The sequence below is a fragment of the Anser cygnoides genome, chromosome 32, assembly GCF_040182565.1.
Source record: "Anser cygnoides isolate HZ-2024a breed goose chromosome 32, Taihu_goose_T2T_genome, whole genome shotgun sequence".
NCBI classification, from domain to species: domain Eukaryota; kingdom Metazoa; phylum Chordata; class Aves; order Anseriformes; family Anatidae; genus Anser; species Anser cygnoides.
The window spans coordinates 236,488-256,263 of NC_089904.1; the positions used below are offsets into that span (position 1 = coordinate 236,488).

Consider the following 19,776-nt stretch of genomic DNA (forward strand, 5'->3'; position numbering starts at 1 on the left):
GGTCCCCAGGTTGCTTCTGTGCATTCGCACCATGGAGCAGCTCCCGGTGGGGAGGCCGACGGCAGGCACGGCACCTGGTTCCTGCCCATCTGCCCACTGAGTTTGCGCTGTTGGGCTCCATCGTCTCCCACCCTGGTTCTGCGCAACGGAACCGGTGTGTTTCCACAAAGCACTTCTGTTTACTGAGGCAAATGAGTGTTTTCCCCAGAAAAACCATTCCTGGCCTGCAGGAACCGGTGCCAGCCTCCGTCAGTCTCAAAGCCCTTCCACCTTAGGGGGCACCCAGACCTCTCCAACTTTCCTCTCCAGGAAGCTTCGCGACCTTGGTGTGCTGGGCTGGCAATTTGCCTGGCTCTGCACTTGCCCTGATGTGGGGCCCTTTTGCTTCTCCTCCTCCTCCTCTTCCTCCCTTCCAGTCTCTTTGTGGCTGTCATTGGTGCTGACAATGGAAGGTGGGGGAAAACAAAAGTCTGTGGGATGAGAGGCATTTTTATAGGTGTGCCTATGCGACCCCAGTCCCATTTCCTGGGTGTCTGAGGGCCCTACTTACACAGGTATTTAGGCAATCAGTGATCAAGATCTGCAATTTCAGTCCTGTGTATGAACGTCTATCTCTTCCATCTGCACCGCTATTAAATTTAAGTACTGTATTTATTAATGGACTACTGTACCACACTGCTGTGTGTCCAGTGGCTGCCAACTTCCTTGCAGTGCTCATTGGACATGGCTTGTAAAGGGCATTGGTTTGTGTCCCTAGGTGACCAGAAGATTTTGCACGGTTTTCTTCCCTGCCCTATTTTAGCCATTTAAGCTTTCTATTTTGAGTGGATTAGACGGTCCTGTGCAAGTGTAGATCCATTCCCTTGAGCGCAAGAAGCAGCCTAGGCAGTAAATTAGATGCCTTTTGGATACCATTTTAATTTGCTTCAACCCCCCACCCAAAGAACCAGGGGGACTTGCGTGGCCCCTAAAGGACCCCACTCCCTGACAGACTCAATGTTGGCCACCCCCATGGGAAGGACGTGTTGGGCCTGTGGTCCTTGTGGTGCATGTGTGGTGGGACCTCTCCTGCTGTTTCTTTCTGGTCCATGTTTGCTGGGACCTCTTTTACTGTTTCTTTTTGGTCCACATGTGTCTTGCTGTTCCCTGTGAAGTGTCAGAGCTACTCGGAGGCGTCTGAGAGCGATGCCAACTGGCTGCAGGGCGCAGGAGGCATCTCCTTCCTCCGCAGGATGCACGAGCATCTCTGAGCCCGGATGCGTCGCTGCTTCTGCAGCCAGCTCAGCAGGTCCAGGCGTGGCTGGGGCCACTGTGCCAAGGTTGATTCGTGCCAAGGCTGATTTGTGTTGAGGCTGAGCCATGCCGAGGCTGAGCTGTTTTGAGGCTGTGCAGTGCCAGCACCGTCCCAGAAGCAGCCCAGTTTATGTGGCACACGGGGCAGGATGGCTGCTACTCCTGTGGGGTTTGCAGGGTGCTGGTGCCTCATAGAGCAGTGCAGAGCTTGTGTGTGCTCCAGCAGCCACGTGGTTTGCTTCATGCGGGGAGCTGGTGCATGAGTTTAGGGCACTGGTTTTCATGCAGCACTTCCTTGCGAGGTGCCTGTGGTGGTTTGGTGCAGCTGGCAGCAAATCTGGCATTGTGCTAATCCCCTCCTGAGCCTAACGATGCCCTGAGATCTCAGCCCACCCACTCGTAGGTACATCAGCTCTCCCTACAAGCCTCCCATTCAGGGGGTTCTGAGTCTCTTCCCAAGGGACCCAGGGTGAGGGCTGCAAAGCCCTGGCCACGCACCTGGGGAGCTCGGCCCAGCACCCTTGGGAAGAAGTGCATCCTCTCGAGGCACAGCCCAGCACATCCGAAAGCTGTGCGAGGGACCAGGGAGAGGAGCTTGCCCCATGGAAATTGTTCCACCAGTGGTTCTGGGGATGCGGGATTGGACTTTGGTTGCTTTTCTGAGATATTAGTCAAAGCTGGAGGCTTTCAGTGGTGTCAGCAGCAGGATGCAGCCTGCTTTGTGTAGCACATGCTTCGGGTGATGGCACGAAGCAAGGTGGGTCGCCCCCAGCCCAAGTCACTATGAGGACAATACCAAGACATCGCATCTCATAAAATGAAGTGCCCAAAGAGGTGGGGAAATTCAAGAGAGGACAAACCATGGTAATGCATATGGATAACTGTGCGAGTTGTAATTAATGATGGAGGGCAGGCTAATGAGATAAGGAAATCTCATCTGAGCAAAGCTCATGAGTCAAGCAGGATTTGGAGAGTTTCACAATTCCTCCACTGGTGTGTGGTGTTTACTCCGTCCCCTATTCAAGCACCCATTAATTGCTGCATGATGAACCAATCCAATAACAATATTAACAGACCTGCTAATTACCACGGAATGGAGGCTAACTCCTCCAGATCATATAAAGGAGAACTTCTGTCACCCCCAGCAGAGGAGCTGAGGATCCTTCACTCGTTTCTCCTCCCGTTTTGCACTGTCCCCACCTGCTCTCTCGTCTTGTCCTAACACTCCGAAAGCAACGACATGAGCCACCAGTTCTCCAGATTTGGGGATGGGTACTTCAGCTCTTCTTCTGCTCACTGTGGCACACTGGGGAGCGGGAGGAGCACGGCTGCCATGAGCCATTGGGAAGGCGACAGAGAAGAGAGATGGGGTGGGTATGGGTATGGCAGCAGGAGTCTCCACAGCCTCGGAGGGTTTAGGAACATTTCTCCCAGTGGAGGCTATGGAGAAGAAGGAGGATATGGCAGGTGCCTGGGGTTCGGTGGTGGGAGATATCTTGATAGGGGCTTTGGAAGAAGAGGGTATTTTGTGGGAGATTTTCACGGTGGTGGTAGTGTGTACAGAGGAGGACCAGGCGGAGGGGCACATGGTGGATGTCTTGGCCTTGCCTTTAGCGAGCAAGGGGCTGGACGGAGCTTTGGGCACGCTGGTGTCAGCAGAGGCATCGAGGAGGTCCATGTCAACACCAGCCTGCTGAGGCCGATAAAAGTACAAGTTGACCCCGAGTTCCAGAGGATGCGGTCAGATGAGAAAGAGCAGATTAAGACTCTCAACAACAAATTTGCATCATTCATCGATAAGGTAAGTCCCTGTTCTTTTTGGACTTCTTATCCAGGATAGAGGGAATAGCAGGGGTGCTTCAGTGCCCACGAGACATGGGGACACACCTGATTCGGGCATCTGATCCCCCTTTACATTGCATCCTCTGCCCCAAAAATATCAGCATTGGCTGGATTCCCTTACGCTGGTGTGAAGTTGTTAATAGCTTGCTATAAATGCTGCTGCATGAATCACATTTAGCCCTGGGATAAGTATCTCTAAGTCGTCTTTTGTGGCAAGACAATAACAAACTGCTGGGATGTCACCGACATCATAACTCATTTCCTTTTAGAGGAAAAGGGTACGTGCATGGCTAGTCGTGTCCTGGGGCTTGAGAATTGTTTGTGCTAGCAAGAGAAATGGGTGGTGGACTTGGACATCCTTGGTATGTTCTGTTTCTTTTTCCCAAGCAAAGCAAAAGTCACATTTCTACCAACCACAAAGCAGAAAGTGACTCCTTTGCTTGGAGACCTGAGACTCTTCCCAGTGGCCGATGGCTCCCACGTTGTTCTTCACCTTTCTTTGTGTTATGCCCAATGCTTCCGCCTCTACGTGCAGTCTTATCTTCCCAGCCATTCCTACTCACAGGCACGGGAGAAAAACATCCAGAAAAACACTTCCACCCACACGGACCTGGCATGTGCCTCTGTTTGGGTGTTCACATGTGTCTCTGCATGGTGTGGAAGCTGGTGTTATTTGTCCCACGTGAAGACATAAGGGCTTCCTGTACCACCTTACAGAAACTCGTTGGTTACACCCAGCTATTTTAAGCATGCTTAGTGCTGAAAAAATGGGAGCACCTTTGACTCTTTTTTTTGGAACCTTCTGGATGTCAGCTCCCAGCTCACAACCTTTTTTGCTGTCCCTTTAGTTTTCCAAAAATGCCAGCTCTGCACGGTGTAGGTCTTTCTGACCTCCTTCTCTAAGGCGAGAGATATTTATGGAGTGGTCCTGTGTGGTCTGGGAAGGGGCTGGCTCTTCTCGCCCATATGTTGCTGCCAAGCTCCTCTGCTTTGCCTTCCAGGTTCAATGTCTTGAGCGGCAGAACCAGGCCCTGATGACCAAGTGGGAACTTCTGCAGCAGCAGAGCTCCAACCCGGAGGAGAGAAGGAACATTGCCACGTTCTTCCAGTCGTACATCAGCAACCTGCAGAGGCAGCTAGAGATGCTCCAGAGCCAGAAGGAGCAGCTGGATCCAGAAGCCTATAATATGCTTCAGCTTGTTGAAGACTACAAAAAGAGGTGAATAGTCTCAAGACTGGGAAAAGGCAGACTGTAGAGCTGGGATTTTCCAAAGTGGTGATAATTGTGCTCTGGGATGGCACGGCTTAGCTTCTTGCCTTCAAGTGGTTTGCAGCCGTTGTAGCACTACTCTGCGGCAGGTTCACTGTGGGACGCTGAAGCTGGAAGAGCAAACCGGATCCAGTGGGGATAGAACCCAGCGCAGTGACAGGAAAAAATCTGTGGATTTATTGTTTTGGTACTCCTTCATGCCCTGCCTCCCCCAGGCAGCGAGCAGCCCTGGATTCCTCACCCCTGCTTCCCTGGCAGGGGTTTGGTAAACCTGGAGGCAGGAGGAGGAGGGACAGAGCTGAGACGGGGGGCAAGTCGAGAAGAGTCGCTTCTTCTGGCTCAGCAGCATCCAAGAGACGTAACACTTTTCTACATGAAACGAGTTCAGAGTCACAAGGGCATTGTAGCTGATCTATAGCATGTTCTGTCTGCTGATGTAGCTTATGCCTTTGCAGAGGGTTTGCCATTGGTTTTGCAGCTGCTAGAAATTAAATGAAGTTAAACGAAAGCTTGACACATTCACTGTTTGGGCGATTCCCTTTGCTTTCTGAGCCACTTAACTGAAAAATTAAGACAGGCGATGAGCTACATATTTCTTTTCTCTGCTGCGACAGATTCGAGGATGAAATCAACAAGCGCACGTCCAAGGAAGAGGAGTTTGTGGAGCTTAAAAAGGTGAAGTAATGCGGGACATTGAGTTAACTTAAAGCCTCAGAAATAAAACAGCAACTGGATGGTTGCTAAGGTTTGCAAAAGTGGGGGTTTTGCCTAACTGAACTCCTCTAACTGGAGTAATCTAAAACCTGATCTTTTCACTGCAAGCAGGGAGAGAAATTTCCAAATGAAAGCTGAGATTCTCAGGCCATTATCTGACTCCGGGAATGAGGGCTTAATTAAATATTATCAAGTCTTGCAAGAATTGCATTTCGGTGGAGAGTTTGCCATCAAAGACACATAAGGGTCTGTGGATTTCCTTGCAGGAGCTGGACAGTGCCTACATGGGGAAGATGGAGTTTGAAGTTCGGGTGGAAATACTGAAGCAGGAGCTTGAGTTCCTCAGATGCTTGCATGATGCTGTGAGTATGCCTCTGGTTAAAAACTTCCCCTCGGGTCAGGAAGCACACGCATCTTTGGAGGCTCCAGGAAAATTCTCCCTTGTGTGTATGGTGGTGTTGCAGAGTGGGTCATCCTTGGCCTTGCATCTAATAAAATTGGTTTTTATCTGTGAGTGAGGAAGGGGGCTGGTGTGTCATGAAGGCTGGAAGAGACACTTGACAATTACAGCTGGTGGTGGAGCGATAGGACCTGGGGTGTGCAGGGGAATTCTGTTGGTAGCTGTCCTGAGGTCCCGTTTCGTTCCTCCTAACAGGGCCTGAACTGCTCAGTTGGCTGTTGAAATCCTAAATCTTGTTTTCCTTGCAGGAGCTGTCCCAGCTGCAAACAGTAGCTGGCAACACCAACGTTGTTCTGTCCATGGACAACAACAGGGAGCTGAACATGGATGGTGTCATTGAGGAAGTCAGGCAGGAGTATGAGGCAATTGCTCAGAAAAGCAAAGCTGAAGTAGATGCCATGTACCAAGGCAGGGTGAGTAGGCATCACCGAGGCAGAGAGATAAGTCTGTGCCTGGCTTGGGGTTCATTGGCCCAGAAACTAAAAATTCTGTTCTCTTCTTGCTGCACATCAGTACCAGGACCTTCAGAACATGTGGGTAAATCAACGGGAGCAACTGAGGAACAGTTACCAGGAAATCCAGGAACTTACCAGGCAGATCCAAAGACTCCAACCGGAAATTGAAATCATAAGGAAAAAGGTAAAGCTGATACTTTCCAACAAGACTAAACTATTCAGGTTATTCTTACACGGGGACTAAGCGCAGCCTGCCCTGCACTCAGCCCAGTGCAGCCTGTCCTTTGGAGGCAAACCTAGAGATGATATTTGCTCTTCAAACTGAAGCAGATTTAGGTTTTGGTTGTCTACACTGGGTTGTAATTTGAGTTGATTAACCCAGTCAGGTGTTGTATTGTTTGAGTTCTGTCACTGAGGTGGGAAAGCTGGAAAATCCCTGTTCTGTTGGAGGGCTACAGATGCATTCTATCTGTGCCCTCCACAGAATGCTGGACACGAAGAAGCCATTAAGGATGCTGAGCAGCATGGGAGCTCTGCTGTCAGAGACGGCCAGAAAAAGCTTCAGGATCTGGAGAATGCCCTGCAGCAGGCCAAAGATGACCTGGCTCGAATTCTTCATGATTATCAGGAGCTCCTGAATGTGAAATTGGCCCTAGATATTGAAATTGCCATGTACAGGTCACTGCTTGAGGAGGAGGAGACCAGGTAGGTACAGGTTATTCCCCCTGGGTGGGAGCAGCCGTGCTGTGCACTGTCCCATCCTCTCACCCATCACTTAGAAGAATTGCTACCTTGAAGGGGTGAGATTTTTCAGCCTAGTGATAGAGCCTAGGCTTACTTTTATATTTATTGGCTGCATCGTCTTAATGCCGCTTTTCATCCACAGGATACAAGAAGGCGCACCAGCCACAATCTGTAAGTATCTTGAGGTTTTGCTTTGCTTTCTTAAGGGCACTGTTATCATTCTGCTGTCAGCAGCACCTAACACCTAGCACCAGAACAACCCCATGTGCTTCTAGATTAGTTTCCTAGGGAAACAAAGTAAATGGTACTCCCTTCTGAGAGGGTGTGTGCATACATGTGTATACGCATTTATATGCTAATGTATGTGTCAATCTTGATCTACTAAATTTTGAACTTAACAGTTAAATTGAACCAAATCTCTAGGAAGTGGGAAATATATCACTTAGTCAGAATGTCCATATGGTGCCTGTCAGAACTAAATGAAAAAAAAGTCCTCAGATCTATGGAAATAGGAGCTAAAGGAGAGACTGACAAGTGCTTTTCTTCCTAAAAGAAAAGGCTGCACTGTATGTTCACCTGCAGTGTAAGACACAGATCGTGTAAAACATAGGCTGGTCAAGCCATAAGACCCAGAACCAGATGAGGCAAAATTTCATTACTATATTGCTAAACGAAGAACCTTCCTGACAATACTAACTGATACCATTATTAGTACTAGAGAAGCTCTGGTGACAGCCATAAAAAAAAATATATATACATATGCACATTATATATATATATACATATATGTATATTAATTTTGCTTATAATAGTTACCACTAAAAAATAAGGTGGATATGCTTTCATTCCTTGCAGGTATTGTTAAACACACTACAAGTTCTGCTGGTGGCTTTGAAAGAAACTCTGGGGATGTGAAAACAGGGAAGGGAGGGATGAACTCTGGTGGTAGAATAAACTCTGGAAGGAAAGGGTCAATGTCAGAAAAGGGAGGAGTGGGTGCAAGCTCAGGACCTGGGGGTGTAAACTATGGCAGTGGAGGGTCCATCTGTGGCGGAGGAGGGGGAGGAGGCTCTGCCTCTGGAGGAAGCTCTGGAGGTGGTGGGTCGAAATATGGAGGCTCTGGAAGCTCAGGTCATGGTGGGTCAAGCTATGGCAGTGGAGGGTCCATCTGTGGAGGAGGAGGAGGAGGCTCTGGAGTGCGAGGAAGCTCTGGAGGTGGTGGGTCGAAGTATGGGAGCTCTGGAAGCTCAGGTCATGGTGGATCGAGCTATGGCAGTGGAGGGCCCATCTGTAAAGGAGGAGGGTCTGGGTCTGGAGTAGGGGGGAGCTCCGGAGGTGGTGGATCCAAGTACGGGAGCTCTGGAAGCTCAGGTCATGGTGGATCGAGCTATGGCAGTGGAGGGCCCATCTGTAAAGGAGGAAAGTCTGGGTCTGGAGTAGGGGGAAGCTCCGGAGGTGGTGGATCCAAGTACGGGAGCTCTGGAAGCTCAGGACATGGTGGATCAAGCTATGGCAGTGGAAGGTCGATATGTGGAGGAGGAGGAGGAGGCGGCACTGGAGGAAGCTATGGAGGTGGTGAGTCTATGACTGGAGGCTCCGGAAGCTCAGGTCATGGTGGATCGAGCTATGGAAGTGGAGGGTCCATCTGTGGAGGAGGAGGAGTATCTGGAGTCAGCAGTGGCAGGAGAGAGTCCATGTCGGGCAAAGGTGGAAGCTCAGGTCACGGTGGATCGAGCTATGGCAGTGGAGGGTCCATCTGTAGTGGAGAAGGAGGAGGAGGCTCTGAGTCTGGCACAGTAGGAAGTTATGGAGGTGGTGGGGCTATTTCTGGAGGCTCTGGAAGCTCAGGTCATGATGGATCAAGCTATGGCAGTGGAGGGTCCATCTGTGGAGGAGGAGGAGGAGGAGGAGGCTCTGGCTCTGGAGGCAGCAGTGGCAGGAGAGGGTCCATTTCTGGAGGTTCTGGAAGCTCCGGTCATGGTGGATCGAGCTATGGCAGTGGAGGGTCCATCTGTGGACGAGGAGGAGGAGGCTCTGGCTCAGGTGGCAGCAGTGGCAGGAGGGGGTCTATCTCTGGAGGCTCTGGAAGCTCAAGTCATGGCGGATCGAGCTGTGGCAGTGGAGGGTCCATCTGTGGAGGAGGAGGAGGAGGCTCTGGAGGCAGCAGTGGCAGGAGGGGGTCTATTTCTGGAGGCTCTGGAAGCTCAGGTCATGGTGGATCGAGCTATGGCAGTGGAGGGTCCATCTGTGGAGGAGGAGGCTCTGGCTCTGGAGGCAGCAGTGGCAGAAGGGGGTCCATTTCTGGAGGCTCTGGAAGCTCAGGTCATGGTGGATCGAGCTATGGCAGTGGAGGGTCCATCTGTGGAGGAGGAGGAGGAGGCGGCTCTGGTTCTCATAGGAGGAAGTTATGGAGGTGGGGGTCTATTTCTGGAGGCTCTGGAAGCTCAGGTCATGGTGGATCGAGCTATGGCAGTGGAGGGTCCATCTGTGGAGGAGGAGGAGGAGGCTCTGGCTCATAGGAGGCAGCAGTGGCAGGTGGGGGTCTATTTCTGGAGACTCTGGAAGCTCAGGTCATGGTGGGTCGAGCTATGGCAGTGGAGGGTCCATCTGTGGAGGAGGAGGAGGAGGCTCTGGCTCTGGAGGCAGCAGTGGCAGGAGAGGGTCCATTTCTGGAGGCTCTGGAAGCTCAGGTCATGGTGGATCGAGCTATGGAAGTGGAGGGTCCATCTGTGGAGGAGGAGGAGGAGGAGGAGGCTCTGGAGGCAGCAGTGGCAGGAGAGGGTCCATTTCTGGAGGCTCTGGAAGCTCAGGTCATGGTGGATCGAGCTATGGAAGTGGAGGGTCCATCTGTGGAGGAGGAGGCTCTGGGTCTGGAGGCAGCAGTGGCAGGAGAGGTTCCATTTCTGCAGGCTCTGGGAGCGCAGGTCATGGTGGATCAAGCTATGGCAGTGGAGGGTCCGTCTGTGGAGGAGGAGGAGGCTCTGGGTGTGGCATAGGAGGAAGTTCTGGAGGTGGTGGGTCTATGTCTGGAGGCTCTGGAAGCTCAGGTCATGGTGGGTCGAGCTATGGCAGTGGAGGGTCCATCTGTAGTGGAGAAGGAGGAGGAGGCTCTGGCTCTGGAGGGAGCAGTGGCAGGAGGGGGTCCATGTCGGGCGAAGGTGGAAGCTCCGGTCATGGTGGATCGAGCTATGGCAGTGTGGGGTCCGTCTGTGGAGGAGGAGGCTCTGGAGGCAGCACTGGCAGGGGAGGGTCCATTTCTGGAGGCTCTGGAAGCTCCGGTCATGGTGGATCAAGTTATGGCAGTGGAGGGTCCATCTGTGGAGGAGGAGGAGGAGGAGGCTCTGGCTCAGGTGGCAGCAGTGGCAGGAGGGGGTCTATCTCTGGAGGCTCTGGAAGCCCAAGTCATGGTGGATCAAGCTATGGCAGTGGAGGGTCAATCTGTGGAGGAGAAGGAGGAGGAGGCTCTGGTGGCTGCAGTGGCAGGAGAGGGTCCATTTCTGGAGGCTCTGGAAGCTCAGGTCATGGTGGATCGAGCTATGGCAGTGGAGGGTCCATCTGTGGAGGAGGAGGAGGAGGAGGAGGAGGAGGAGGAGGCAGCAGTGGTAGGAGAGGGTCCATTTCTGGAGGCTCTGGAAGCTCAGGTCATGGTGGATCGAGCTATGGCAGTGGAGGGTCCATCTGTGGAGGAGGAGGAGGCGGCTCTGGTTCTGCCATAGGAGGAAGTTCTGGAGGTGGTGGGTCTATGTCTGGAGGCTCTGGAAGCTCAGGTCATGGTGGATTGAGCTATGGCAGTGGAGGGTCCATCTGTGGAGGAGGAGGCTCTGGCTCTGGCTCTGGAGGCAGCAGTGGCAGGAGAGGTTCCATTTCTGGAGGCTCTGGGAGCACAGGTCATGGTGGATCAAGCTATGGCAGTGGAGGGTCCATCTGTGGAGGAGGAGGAGGAGGTGGCTCTGGTTCTGCCATAGGAGGAAGTTATGGAGGTGGTGGGTCTATCTCTGGAGGTTCTGGAAGCTCAAGTCATGGTGGATCGAGCTATGGCAGTGGAGGGTCTATCTGTGGAGGAGGAGGAGGAGGCGGCTCTGGTTCTGCCATAGGAGGAAGTTCTGGAGGTGGTGGGTCTATGTCTGGAGGCTCTGGAAGCTCAGGTCATGGTGGATCGAGCTATGGCAGTGGAGGGTCCATCTGTGGAGGAGGAGGAGGAGGAGGAGGCTCTGGAGGCAGCAGTGGTAGGAGAGGGTCCATTTCTGGAGGCTCTGGAAGCTCAGGTCATGGTGGATCGAGCTATGGCAGTGGAGGGTCCATCTGTGGAGGAGGAGGAGGAGGCTCTGGCTCTGGAGGGAGCAGTGGCAGGAGGGGGTCCATGTCGGGCGAAGGTGGAAGCTCCGGTCATGGTGGATCGAGCTATGGCAGTGGAGGGTCCATCTGTGGAGGAGGAGGCTCTGGAGGCAGCACTGGCAGGAGAGGGTCCATTTCTGGAGGCTCTGGAAGCTCCGGTCATGGTGGATCAAGTTATGGCAGTGGAGGGTCCATCTGTGGAGGAGGAGGAGGAGGCTCAGGCTCAGGTGGCAGCAGTGGCAGGAGGGGGTCTATCTCTGGAGGCTCTGGAAGCCCAAGTCATGGTGGATCAAGCTATGGCAGTGGAGGGTCCATCTGTGAAGGAGGAGGAGGCTCAGGTGGCAGCAGTGGCAGGAGGGGGTCCATTTCTGGAGGCTCTGGAAGCCCAAGTCATGGTGGATCGAGCTATGGCAGTGGAGGGTCCATCTGTGGAGGAGGAGGAGGAGGCTCTGGCTCTGGTTCTGCCATAGGAGGAAGTTCTGGAGTTGGTGGGTCTATGTCTGGAGGCTCTGGTAGCTCAGGACATGGTGGGTCGAGCTATGGCAGTGGAGGGTCCATCTGTGGAGGAGGAGGAGGAGGCTCTGGAGGCAGCAGTGGCAGGAGGGGGTCCATTTCTGGAGGCTCTGGAAGCCCAAGTCATGGTGGATCGAGCTATGGCAGTGGAGGGTCTATCTGTGGAGGAGGAGGAGGAGGCGGCTCTGGTTCTGCCATAGGAGGAAGTTATGGAGGTGGTGGGTCTATGTCTGGAGGCTCCGGAAGCTCAGGTCATGGTGGATCGAGCTATGGCAGTGGAGGGTCCATCTGTGGTGGAGGAGGAGGAGGCTCTGGCTCTGGAGGCAGCAGTGGCAGGAGGGGGTCCATTTCTGGAGGCTCTGGAAGCTCAGGTCATGGTGGATCGAGCTATGGCAGTGGAGGGTCCATCTGTGGAGGAGGAGGAGGCGGCTCTGGCTCTGGAGGCAGCAGTGGCAGGAGACGGTCCATGTCGGGCGAAGGTGGATGCTCAGGTCATGGTGGATCGAGCTATGGCAGTGGAGGGTCCATCTGTGGAGGTGGAGGCTATGAAGGCAGCAGTGGCAGGAGAGGGTCCATTTCTGGAGGCTCTGGGAGCGCAGGTCATGGTGGATCAAGCTATGGCAGTGGAGGGTCCATCTGTGGAGGAGGAGGAGGAGGCTCAGGCTCAGGTGGCAGCAGTGGCAGGAGGGGGTCTATCTCTGGAGGCTCTGGAAGCCCAAGTCATGGTAGATCGAGCTATGGCAGTGGAGGGTCCATCTGTGGAGGAGGAGGAGGCTCAGGTGGCAGCAGTGGCAGGAGGGGGTCCATTTCTGGAGGCTCTGGAAGCCCAAGTCATGGTGGATCTAGCTATGGCAGTGGAGGGTCAATCTGTGGAGGAGAAGGAGGAGGAGGCTCTGGTGGCTGCAGTGGCAGGAGAGGGTCCATTTCTGGAGGCTCTGGAAGCTCAGGTCATGGTGGATCGAGCTGTGGCAGTGGAGGGTCCATCTGTGGAGGAGGAGGCTCTGGGTCTGGAGGCAGCAGCGGCAGGAGGGGGTCGATTTCTGGAGGCTCTGGAAGCTCAGGTCATGGTGGATCGAGCTATGGCAGTGGAGGGTCCATCTGTGGAGGAGGAGGAGGAGGAGGAGGCTCTGGAGGCAGCAGTGGCAGGGGAGGTTCCATTTCTGGAGGCTCTGGGAGCACAAGTCATGGTGGATCAAGCTATGGCAGTGGAGGGTCCATCTGTGGAGGAGGAGGAGGAGGCGGCTCTGGTTCTGCCATAGGAGGAAGTTCTGGAGGTGGTGGGTCTATGTCTGGAGGCTCTGGAAGCTCAGGTCATGGTGGATCGAGCTATGGCAGTGGAGGGTCCATCTGTGGAGGAGGAGGAGGAGGCTCTGGCTCTGGAGGCAGCAGTGGCAGGAGAGGGTCCATTTCTGGAGGTTCTGGAATCTCAGGTCATGGTGGATCGAGCTATGGCAGTGGAGGGTCCATCTGTGGAGGAGGAGGAGGAGGCTCTGGCTCAGGTGGCAGCAGTGGCAGGAGGGGGTCTATCTCTGGAGCTTCTGGAAGCTCAAGTCATGGTGGATCGAGCTATGGCAGTGGAGGGTCTATCTGTGGAGGAGGAGGAGGAGGCGGCTCTGGTTCTGCCATAGGAGGAAGTTCTGGAGGTGGTGGGTCTATGTCTGGAGGCTCTGGAAGCTCAGGTCATGGTGGATCGAGCTATGGCAGTGGAGGGTCCATCTGTGGAGGAGGAGGAGGAGGAGGAGGCTCTGGAGGCAGCAGTGGCAGGAGGGGGTCCATTTCTGGAGGCTCTGGAAGCCCAAGTCATGGTGGATCTAGCTATGGCAGTGGAGGGTCAATCTGTGGAGGAGAAGGAGGAGGAGGCTCTGGTGGCTGCAGTGGCAGGAGAGGGTCCATTTCTGGAGGCTCTAGAAGCTCAGGACATGGTGGATCGAGCTGTGGCAGTGGAGGGTCCATCTGTGGAGGAGGAGGCTCTGGGTCTGGAGGCAGCAGTGGCAGGAGGGGGTCGATTTCTGGAGGCTCTGGAAGCTCAGGTCATGGTGGATCGAGCTATGGCAGTGGAGGGTCCATCTGTGGAGGAGGAGGAGGAGGCTCTGGCTCTGGAGGCAGCAGTGGCAGGGGAGGTTCCATTTCTGGAGGCTCTGGGAGCACAGGTCATGGTGGATCAAGCTATGGCAGTGGAGGGTCCATCTGTGGAGGAGGAGGAGGAGGCGGCTCTGGTTCTGCCATAGGAGGAAGTTCTGGAGGTGGTGGGTCTATGTCTGGAGGCTCTGGAAGCTCAGGTCATGGTGGATCGAGCTATGGCAGTGGAGGGTCCATCTGTGGAGGAGGAGGAGGCTCAGGTGGCAGCAGTGGCAGGAGGGGGTCCATTTCTGGAGGCTCTGGAATCTCAAGTCATGGTGGCTCGAGCTATGGCAGTGGAGGGTCTATCTGTGGAGGAGGAGGAGGAGGCGGCTCTGGTTCTGCCATAGGAGGAAGTTATGGAGGTGGTGGGTCTATGTCTGGAGGCTCTGGAAGCTCAGGTCATGGTGGATCGAGCTATGGCAGTGGAGGGTCCATCTATGGAGGAGGAGGAGGAGGCTCTGGCTCTGGAGGCAGCAGTGGCAGGAGAGGTTCCATTTCTGGAGGGTCTGGAAGCTCAGGTCATGGTGTATCAAGCTATGGCAGTGGAGGGTCCATCTGTGGAGGAGGAGGAGGAGGAGGCTCTGGAGGCAGCAGTGGTAGGAGAGGGTCCATGTCGGGTGAAGGTGGAAGCTCCGGTCATGGTGGATCGAGCTATGGCAGTGGAAGGTCCATCTGTGGAGGTGGAGGCTATGAAGGCAGCAGTGGTAGGAGAGGGTCCATGTCTGGAGGCTCTGGAAGCTCAGGTCATGGTGGATCGAGCTATGGCAGTGGAGGGTCCATCTGTGGAGGAAGCTCTGGCTCAGGTGGCAGCAGTGGCAGGAGAGGGTCCATTTCTGGAGGCTCTGGAAGCTCAGGTCATGGTGGATCGAGCTGTGGCAGTGGAGGGTCAATCTGTGGAGGAGGAGGCTCTGGGTCTGGAGGCAGCAGTGGCAGGAGGGGGTCTATTTCTGCAGGCTCTGGAAGCTCAGGTCATGGTGGATCGAGCTATGGCAGTGGAGGGTCCGTCTGTGGAGGAGGCTCTGGAGGCAGCAGTGGCAGGAGAGGTTCCATTTCTGGAGGCTCTGGAAGCTCAGGTCATGGTGGATCAAGTTATGGCAGTGGAGGGTCCATCTGTGGAGGAGGAGGAGGAGGAGGCTCTGGGTCCGGCATAGGAGGAAGCTATGGAGGTGGTGGGTCTATGTCTGGAGGCTCCGGAAGCTCAGGTCATGGTGGATCGAGCTATGGCAGTGGAGGGTCCATCTGTGGAGGAGGAGGAGGAGGCTCAGGCTCAGGTGGCAGCAGTAGCAGGAGGGGGTCTATTTCTGCAGGCTCTGGGAGCCCAAGTCATGGTGGATCGAGCTATGGCAGTGGAGGGTCCATCTGTGGAGGAGGAGGAGGCTCTGGAGGCAGCAGTGGCAGGAGGGGGTCCATTTCTGGAGGCTCTGGAAGCTCAGGTCATGGTGGATCGAGCTATGGCAGTGGAGGGTCCATCTGTGGAGGAGGAGGAGGAGGCAGCTCTGGCTCTGGAGGCAGCAGTGGCAGGAGAGGGTCCATGTCGGGCGAAGGTGGAAGCTCAGGTCATGGTGGATCGAGCTATGGCAGTGGAGGGTCCATCTGTGGAGGAGGAGGAGGAGGAGGAAGCTCTGGAGGCAGCAGTGGTAGGAGAGGGTCCATTTCTGGAGGCTCTGGAAGCTCAGGACATGGTGGATCGAGCTATGGCAGTGGAGGGTCCATCTGTGGAGGAGGAGGAGGAGGCTCTGGCTCAGGTGGCAGCAGTAGCAGGAGGGGGTCTATTTCTGCAGGCTCTGGGAGCCCAAGTCATGGTGGATCGAGCTATGGCAGTGGAGGGTCCATCTGTGGAGGAGGAGGAGGCTCTGGAGGCAGCAGTGGCAGGAGGGGTTCCATTTCTGGAGGCTCTGGAAGCCCAAGTCATGGTGGATCGAGCTATGGCAGTGGAGGGTCCATCTGTGGAGGAGGAGGAGGAGGCGGCTCTGGCTCTGGAGGCATCAGTGGCAGGAGAGGGTCCATGTCGGGTGAAGGTGGAAGCTCAGGTCATGGTGGATCGAGCTATGGCAGTGGAGGGTCCATCTGTGGAGGAGGCGGAGAAGGAGGCTCTGGAGGCAGCAGTGGCAGGAGAGGATCCATTTCTGGAGGATCTGGAAGCTCAGGTCATGGTGGATCGAGCTATGGCAGTGGAGGGTCCATCTGTGGAGGAGGAGGAGGCGGCGGCTCTGGTTCTGCCATAGGAGGAAGTTATGGAGGTGGTGGGTCTATGTCTGGAGGCTCTGGAAGCTCAGGTCATGGTGGATTGAGCTATGGCAGTGGAGGGTCCATCTGTGGAGGAGGAGGAGGCTCTGGCTCTGGAGGCAGCAGTGGCAGGAGAGGGTCCATGTCGGGCGAAGGTGGAAGCTCAGGTTATGGTGGATCGTGCTATGGCAGTGGAGGGTTGATCTGTGGACGAGGAGGAGAAGTGTCTGGCTGTGGTTCTGGAGGAAGTATTGGTAGGAGAGGGTCCATGTCTGAATGTTGTGGAAGCTCAGCCTCTGGTTCTTGTACGTTTGCTGTTGGGGAAGGGTCTCCTTGTGAGGGATCCAGCTCTTGGGGTTCCTTCAGTTCCGTCTTTGAAGGGTACAGCTCTTCTGCTCTGGGGTCAAGGTCTGGGGGCGTCTCTGATTCTGGCCGAGTTGGGTCTGGCTTTGGATGTGGGAGCTGCTCCGGGGAGGAGGAATACCAGTGAGGCATTTTGGGTTGTGGCAGACTTGAACCATTTGGTCCTGAGGATGGGACTGGGAATGGGACTGATGGAGGGTGTGCTCACAGGGGGGGATGCTTGTCTGCCTGGGGATTTGGTCAGGGACCCACCCTTCTTCCAGAGATCCCTACCACAGCAACATCTGCATGCAAAAATCTGCAATGGCATTGCCTCTTTTTTGGAGGCAGTGGTGCCTTTCCTGCCCAGCACCCCGTCACCGCTGGTCCAGCCACGTCACCCGCAGCCCTGGGCACTCTTCTCCCTGCACCCCCATGTGCCGAATGCTCCAACCTGCCCACTGTGCATGGGCTCACCTCTGTTTTACGACTGTATCGCGATGGTTGCTATCGTTTCTGTAGACTTTCTTTGTATTGCTCTGAGGCCTTCCACTGAGGCCGTTTGGGACCTTTTTCTTTGGCAACTAAAAGCTTGAAACCCTCCCTGGTGTGTGTGTGTTGGTCTGTTCAGGGCATACCCTGACGTGCACGAGAGGTGCAAACCTGGGGGTACAAACTCGTAGGAAATCTCACCTTCTGGCACGGTTGAGGACCTTGTTGTCCCCATGCCTTCTAAATATTGCCCTCTACAGGTGCGAGCCAGCTCCTGCTAGCTGGGAGCGTTGGACTGGGTGCGAACGGGCTCACGCCACCAGGAGCATCCACGGCCGGGTGGAGATGCTCAGGGTGCGCTCGATGCCACCACCTGGTGGGAGAAAGGAGCTGGGCCAAGGCCGTGCGGAGCTGGCCCTCGGGCACGATCCTGGGTGAGGGAGATTCGGACTCCAGCCCTCTGCCGTGCAGAGGTGGCAGGAACAAAAAGTTCCCTCCCTTGCTTTACTTTGGCAAAAAGCTGTGACATTAGGCATGGCACCATTGTAGCACCACAAGAATTATGGGCCTCCTGTTCCCGCTGCTGGGCCTCTTTCCAAAATTCTTGGCGGTTAGAGGATCGATGAGCTGTGGTTGCCCTGGTAGCTGTTCCCCTTGCTACTTCCTCAGTGCTCACAAACACGTACAGCCCCCTCTGCTCAGAGGCAAACGAAGTGCCAGCAGCCAGATGGAAGTGGGCAGATCTGGTGGGTTTTAAACCCAGAGTGCCCCCATGAGCAAATGGTGTGCACAAGTACTGCCTCTGGTGGCATCTTCTGCCGTCTGGGGACCCAGGGCCATCGGGGACACCGGGACTGGGGGTCAAAGGTGAGGCTGGTCCAGACAGAGGAACCTTTTCCTACATCTGGGAGTACACAAAAAACCGAGTTCGTGAGTTTTGCTCATCAAAGCATATGCAGGGGAAGAAAACTTTCCAAAGCAGAAGCCGTAACCCCGTAGGCTCCAAACACAGCGAGGGAGCAGGACCCAGCACTCACCCTGCCTGCATGGAAGGCTCAGCCTTTCCTTGCTGGGTGGAGCGGGCGAGCTTGCCACCCGGGAGGTGTGGGAGGACACGGGTGTCCCAATGCCCACCCATGGGTGCAGCAACGGGCTTCGGTGGGAAACTGGGGAGGGCTGGGCTGGAAGCACAAAATGGGTGCAGAGCACCCGGTGCAGCTCCGGGCCAAGCGTCCTCCTTGTGGGCTCCGATCCTGCTCTTCCAGCTGGGGTTGCCACAGACTCTGTCTGCATTTAAGCGGGCGGTGAGGCACCCTGGGCTTCAATCACTGCTGCTCCTTGGCATGTGGGTGTAATTGATAGTGCTGTCAAGAACCTGCAGTTAAGCCGGTTGTCTTTCCAGCTACTGCATACCATCGATTGTCTCTCTTGCTGGGCTAAGGGCAAACTGTTCCAGTGCAGAGCATTTGCAAATAATGAGGTACGAGAAAACCTTGGGCACCAGCCGCTCCTGCAGCCAGAATACCAGCAAGGTTTCTGGTAACCCGTTTTGCTTTTCATCAGCCTTCTTGCGAAAGATGGTGAAAAAACCCTCCAATGAAACCAGGAAGTGAGAAAATAATTAAAAAAAAAAAATCCCTGCAAAGCCCAGGGAAGAAATGAGCAATTGAAATGCTTTTTTTTTTTTTTTTTTTTCAATTGAAACATATAAACATTTAATTGCCAAAAAAAAGGCCAACTAAAAGTTACGGATTAAGATGGCATAATAGCAGGGGAAAACCTTTTCTTTCAAGCCTTCTGAAATGAAACCATTTGCCTTTCTGTTTTGAAAGAGGCTTTGGAAAGGAGCCACAAGGACAGAGAGGTAATCCTGGCCCCACCTCTGAGGCATTGTGAGGCTCTCAGCAAATATATTAAACGTATCAGCCTTTTCTTTCCCAGCTGTCAAGCAACTCTAATAAATCATTTTTATTTGCCTTGAGGTATCCTGAGAGTTTTAATTACAAGCTCAAATATAAAGGATAGTAACAGAGAGCAGCCATACAGCAGCCCTATTAATAAGGTGCATGTTTTTGCCTGGTACTGGTTGCTGGTGCATTCGTAGTCTTCACACCAGGGCTAAGCCTACTGCTGTTACCAATTAAATGGTTAACGAGCACCCAGCTAACAGCTTTGTGGCTAAGCCTCCTATCTAGGGTCTTTGTCATCTTCAAGGAAGTCTCATTTTTTTTGTGTCTTTCATAAAATCCAGGCTGAAAACTTAATGAGAAGATAGAGCTGCTCTAATTTATGCTTCCAAAAGCTGGGCGTCTAAGCCTGAGCTTGTCAGCTTAGACTTTTGTTGGAGTCGATGAAGAAGAGAGAGGCTGCTGGTGAGGAGCCTCAGCACAGGGATGGTGTCCGGAGGGCTGTTTGTAAAAAGAAATATTTCACCCTTCTGTACCAATTGGTGCGTCCCATCCACGCTGTGTTTCCCAGCTTCCAGGTGCGGGGCTGCCTGCGGCTGTGGCTGGTGGACACGTGCTGTCTTTGCTCTTGGGTGAGAAGCCTCAGAGACTCCCAAGGGAGTGACTGGGGAAATAATAGATAATGCAAGAATCAGTTTTGATTTGCTGTTCAACAGAACATTCCTCTACAGGGTTTCTTTGACAGAGTGGGAGATACTCTTAAGGGTACGTCCCTCTCGCTAAGCTGTAATTAATGGAAGGAAGGAGGACAAGCTGAAAAAAGAATCCTTATAAAACCCAAGACACAGTGTCCTCCAAGCTTGGAATGCAAGCAAAGCAATTCAAAACCAGCAAAATTCCATAGGATTTCACAAATGTTCAGTGTTATGCATTGTTTTGCATATTTAGACCTACGAATTGCCGCCAGGCAAGGCAAACCCCATGAAAACCCCAAATTATTCATCTGCATCAACCAAGCCCCGCTTCTGGGATGTATATAAAAGAGGCTCTCAGGGGTGTCAG

The 19,776-nt window shown here is 54.1% G+C and overlaps 1 protein-coding gene across 1 annotated transcript; it reads left to right on the forward strand.

The window, feature by feature from the left end:
* Nucleotides 1–2,397: 2,397 nt before the first annotated feature.
* LOC106048694 (keratin, type II cytoskeletal 8-like) lies at nucleotides 2,398–8,098 on the forward strand. The gene is made up of 11 exons (XM_066985402.1): nucleotides 2,398–2,565; nucleotides 2,908–3,094; nucleotides 4,137–4,354; nucleotides 5,020–5,080; nucleotides 5,386–5,481; nucleotides 5,828–5,992; nucleotides 6,093–6,218; nucleotides 6,519–6,739; nucleotides 6,921–6,949; nucleotides 7,634–7,774; nucleotides 7,812–8,098. Exons 1-11 carry the CDS (start codon nucleotides 2,534–2,536, stop codon nucleotides 8,096–8,098), a joined length of 1,563 nt encoding a protein of 520 aa, XP_066841503.1. The 5' UTR covers nucleotides 2,398–2,533.
* Nucleotides 8,099–19,776: the final 11,678 nt, after the last annotated feature.

Excerpts from the sequence above, each read along its gene's own strand:
- LOC106048694 (XM_066985402.1), top strand. The coding sequence starts at position 2,534 with ATGAGCCACCAGTTCTCCAGATTTGGGGATGG. Across the intron at positions 6,219-6,518 it reads TTGAAATCATAAGGAAAAAG|AATGCTGGACACGAAGAAGC; the intron begins GTAAAGCTGATA and ends TGCCCTCCACAG. Across the intron at positions 6,950-7,633 it reads AGGCGCACCAGCCACAATCT|GTATTGTTAAACACACTACA; the intron begins GTAAGTATCTTG and ends CATTCCTTGCAG.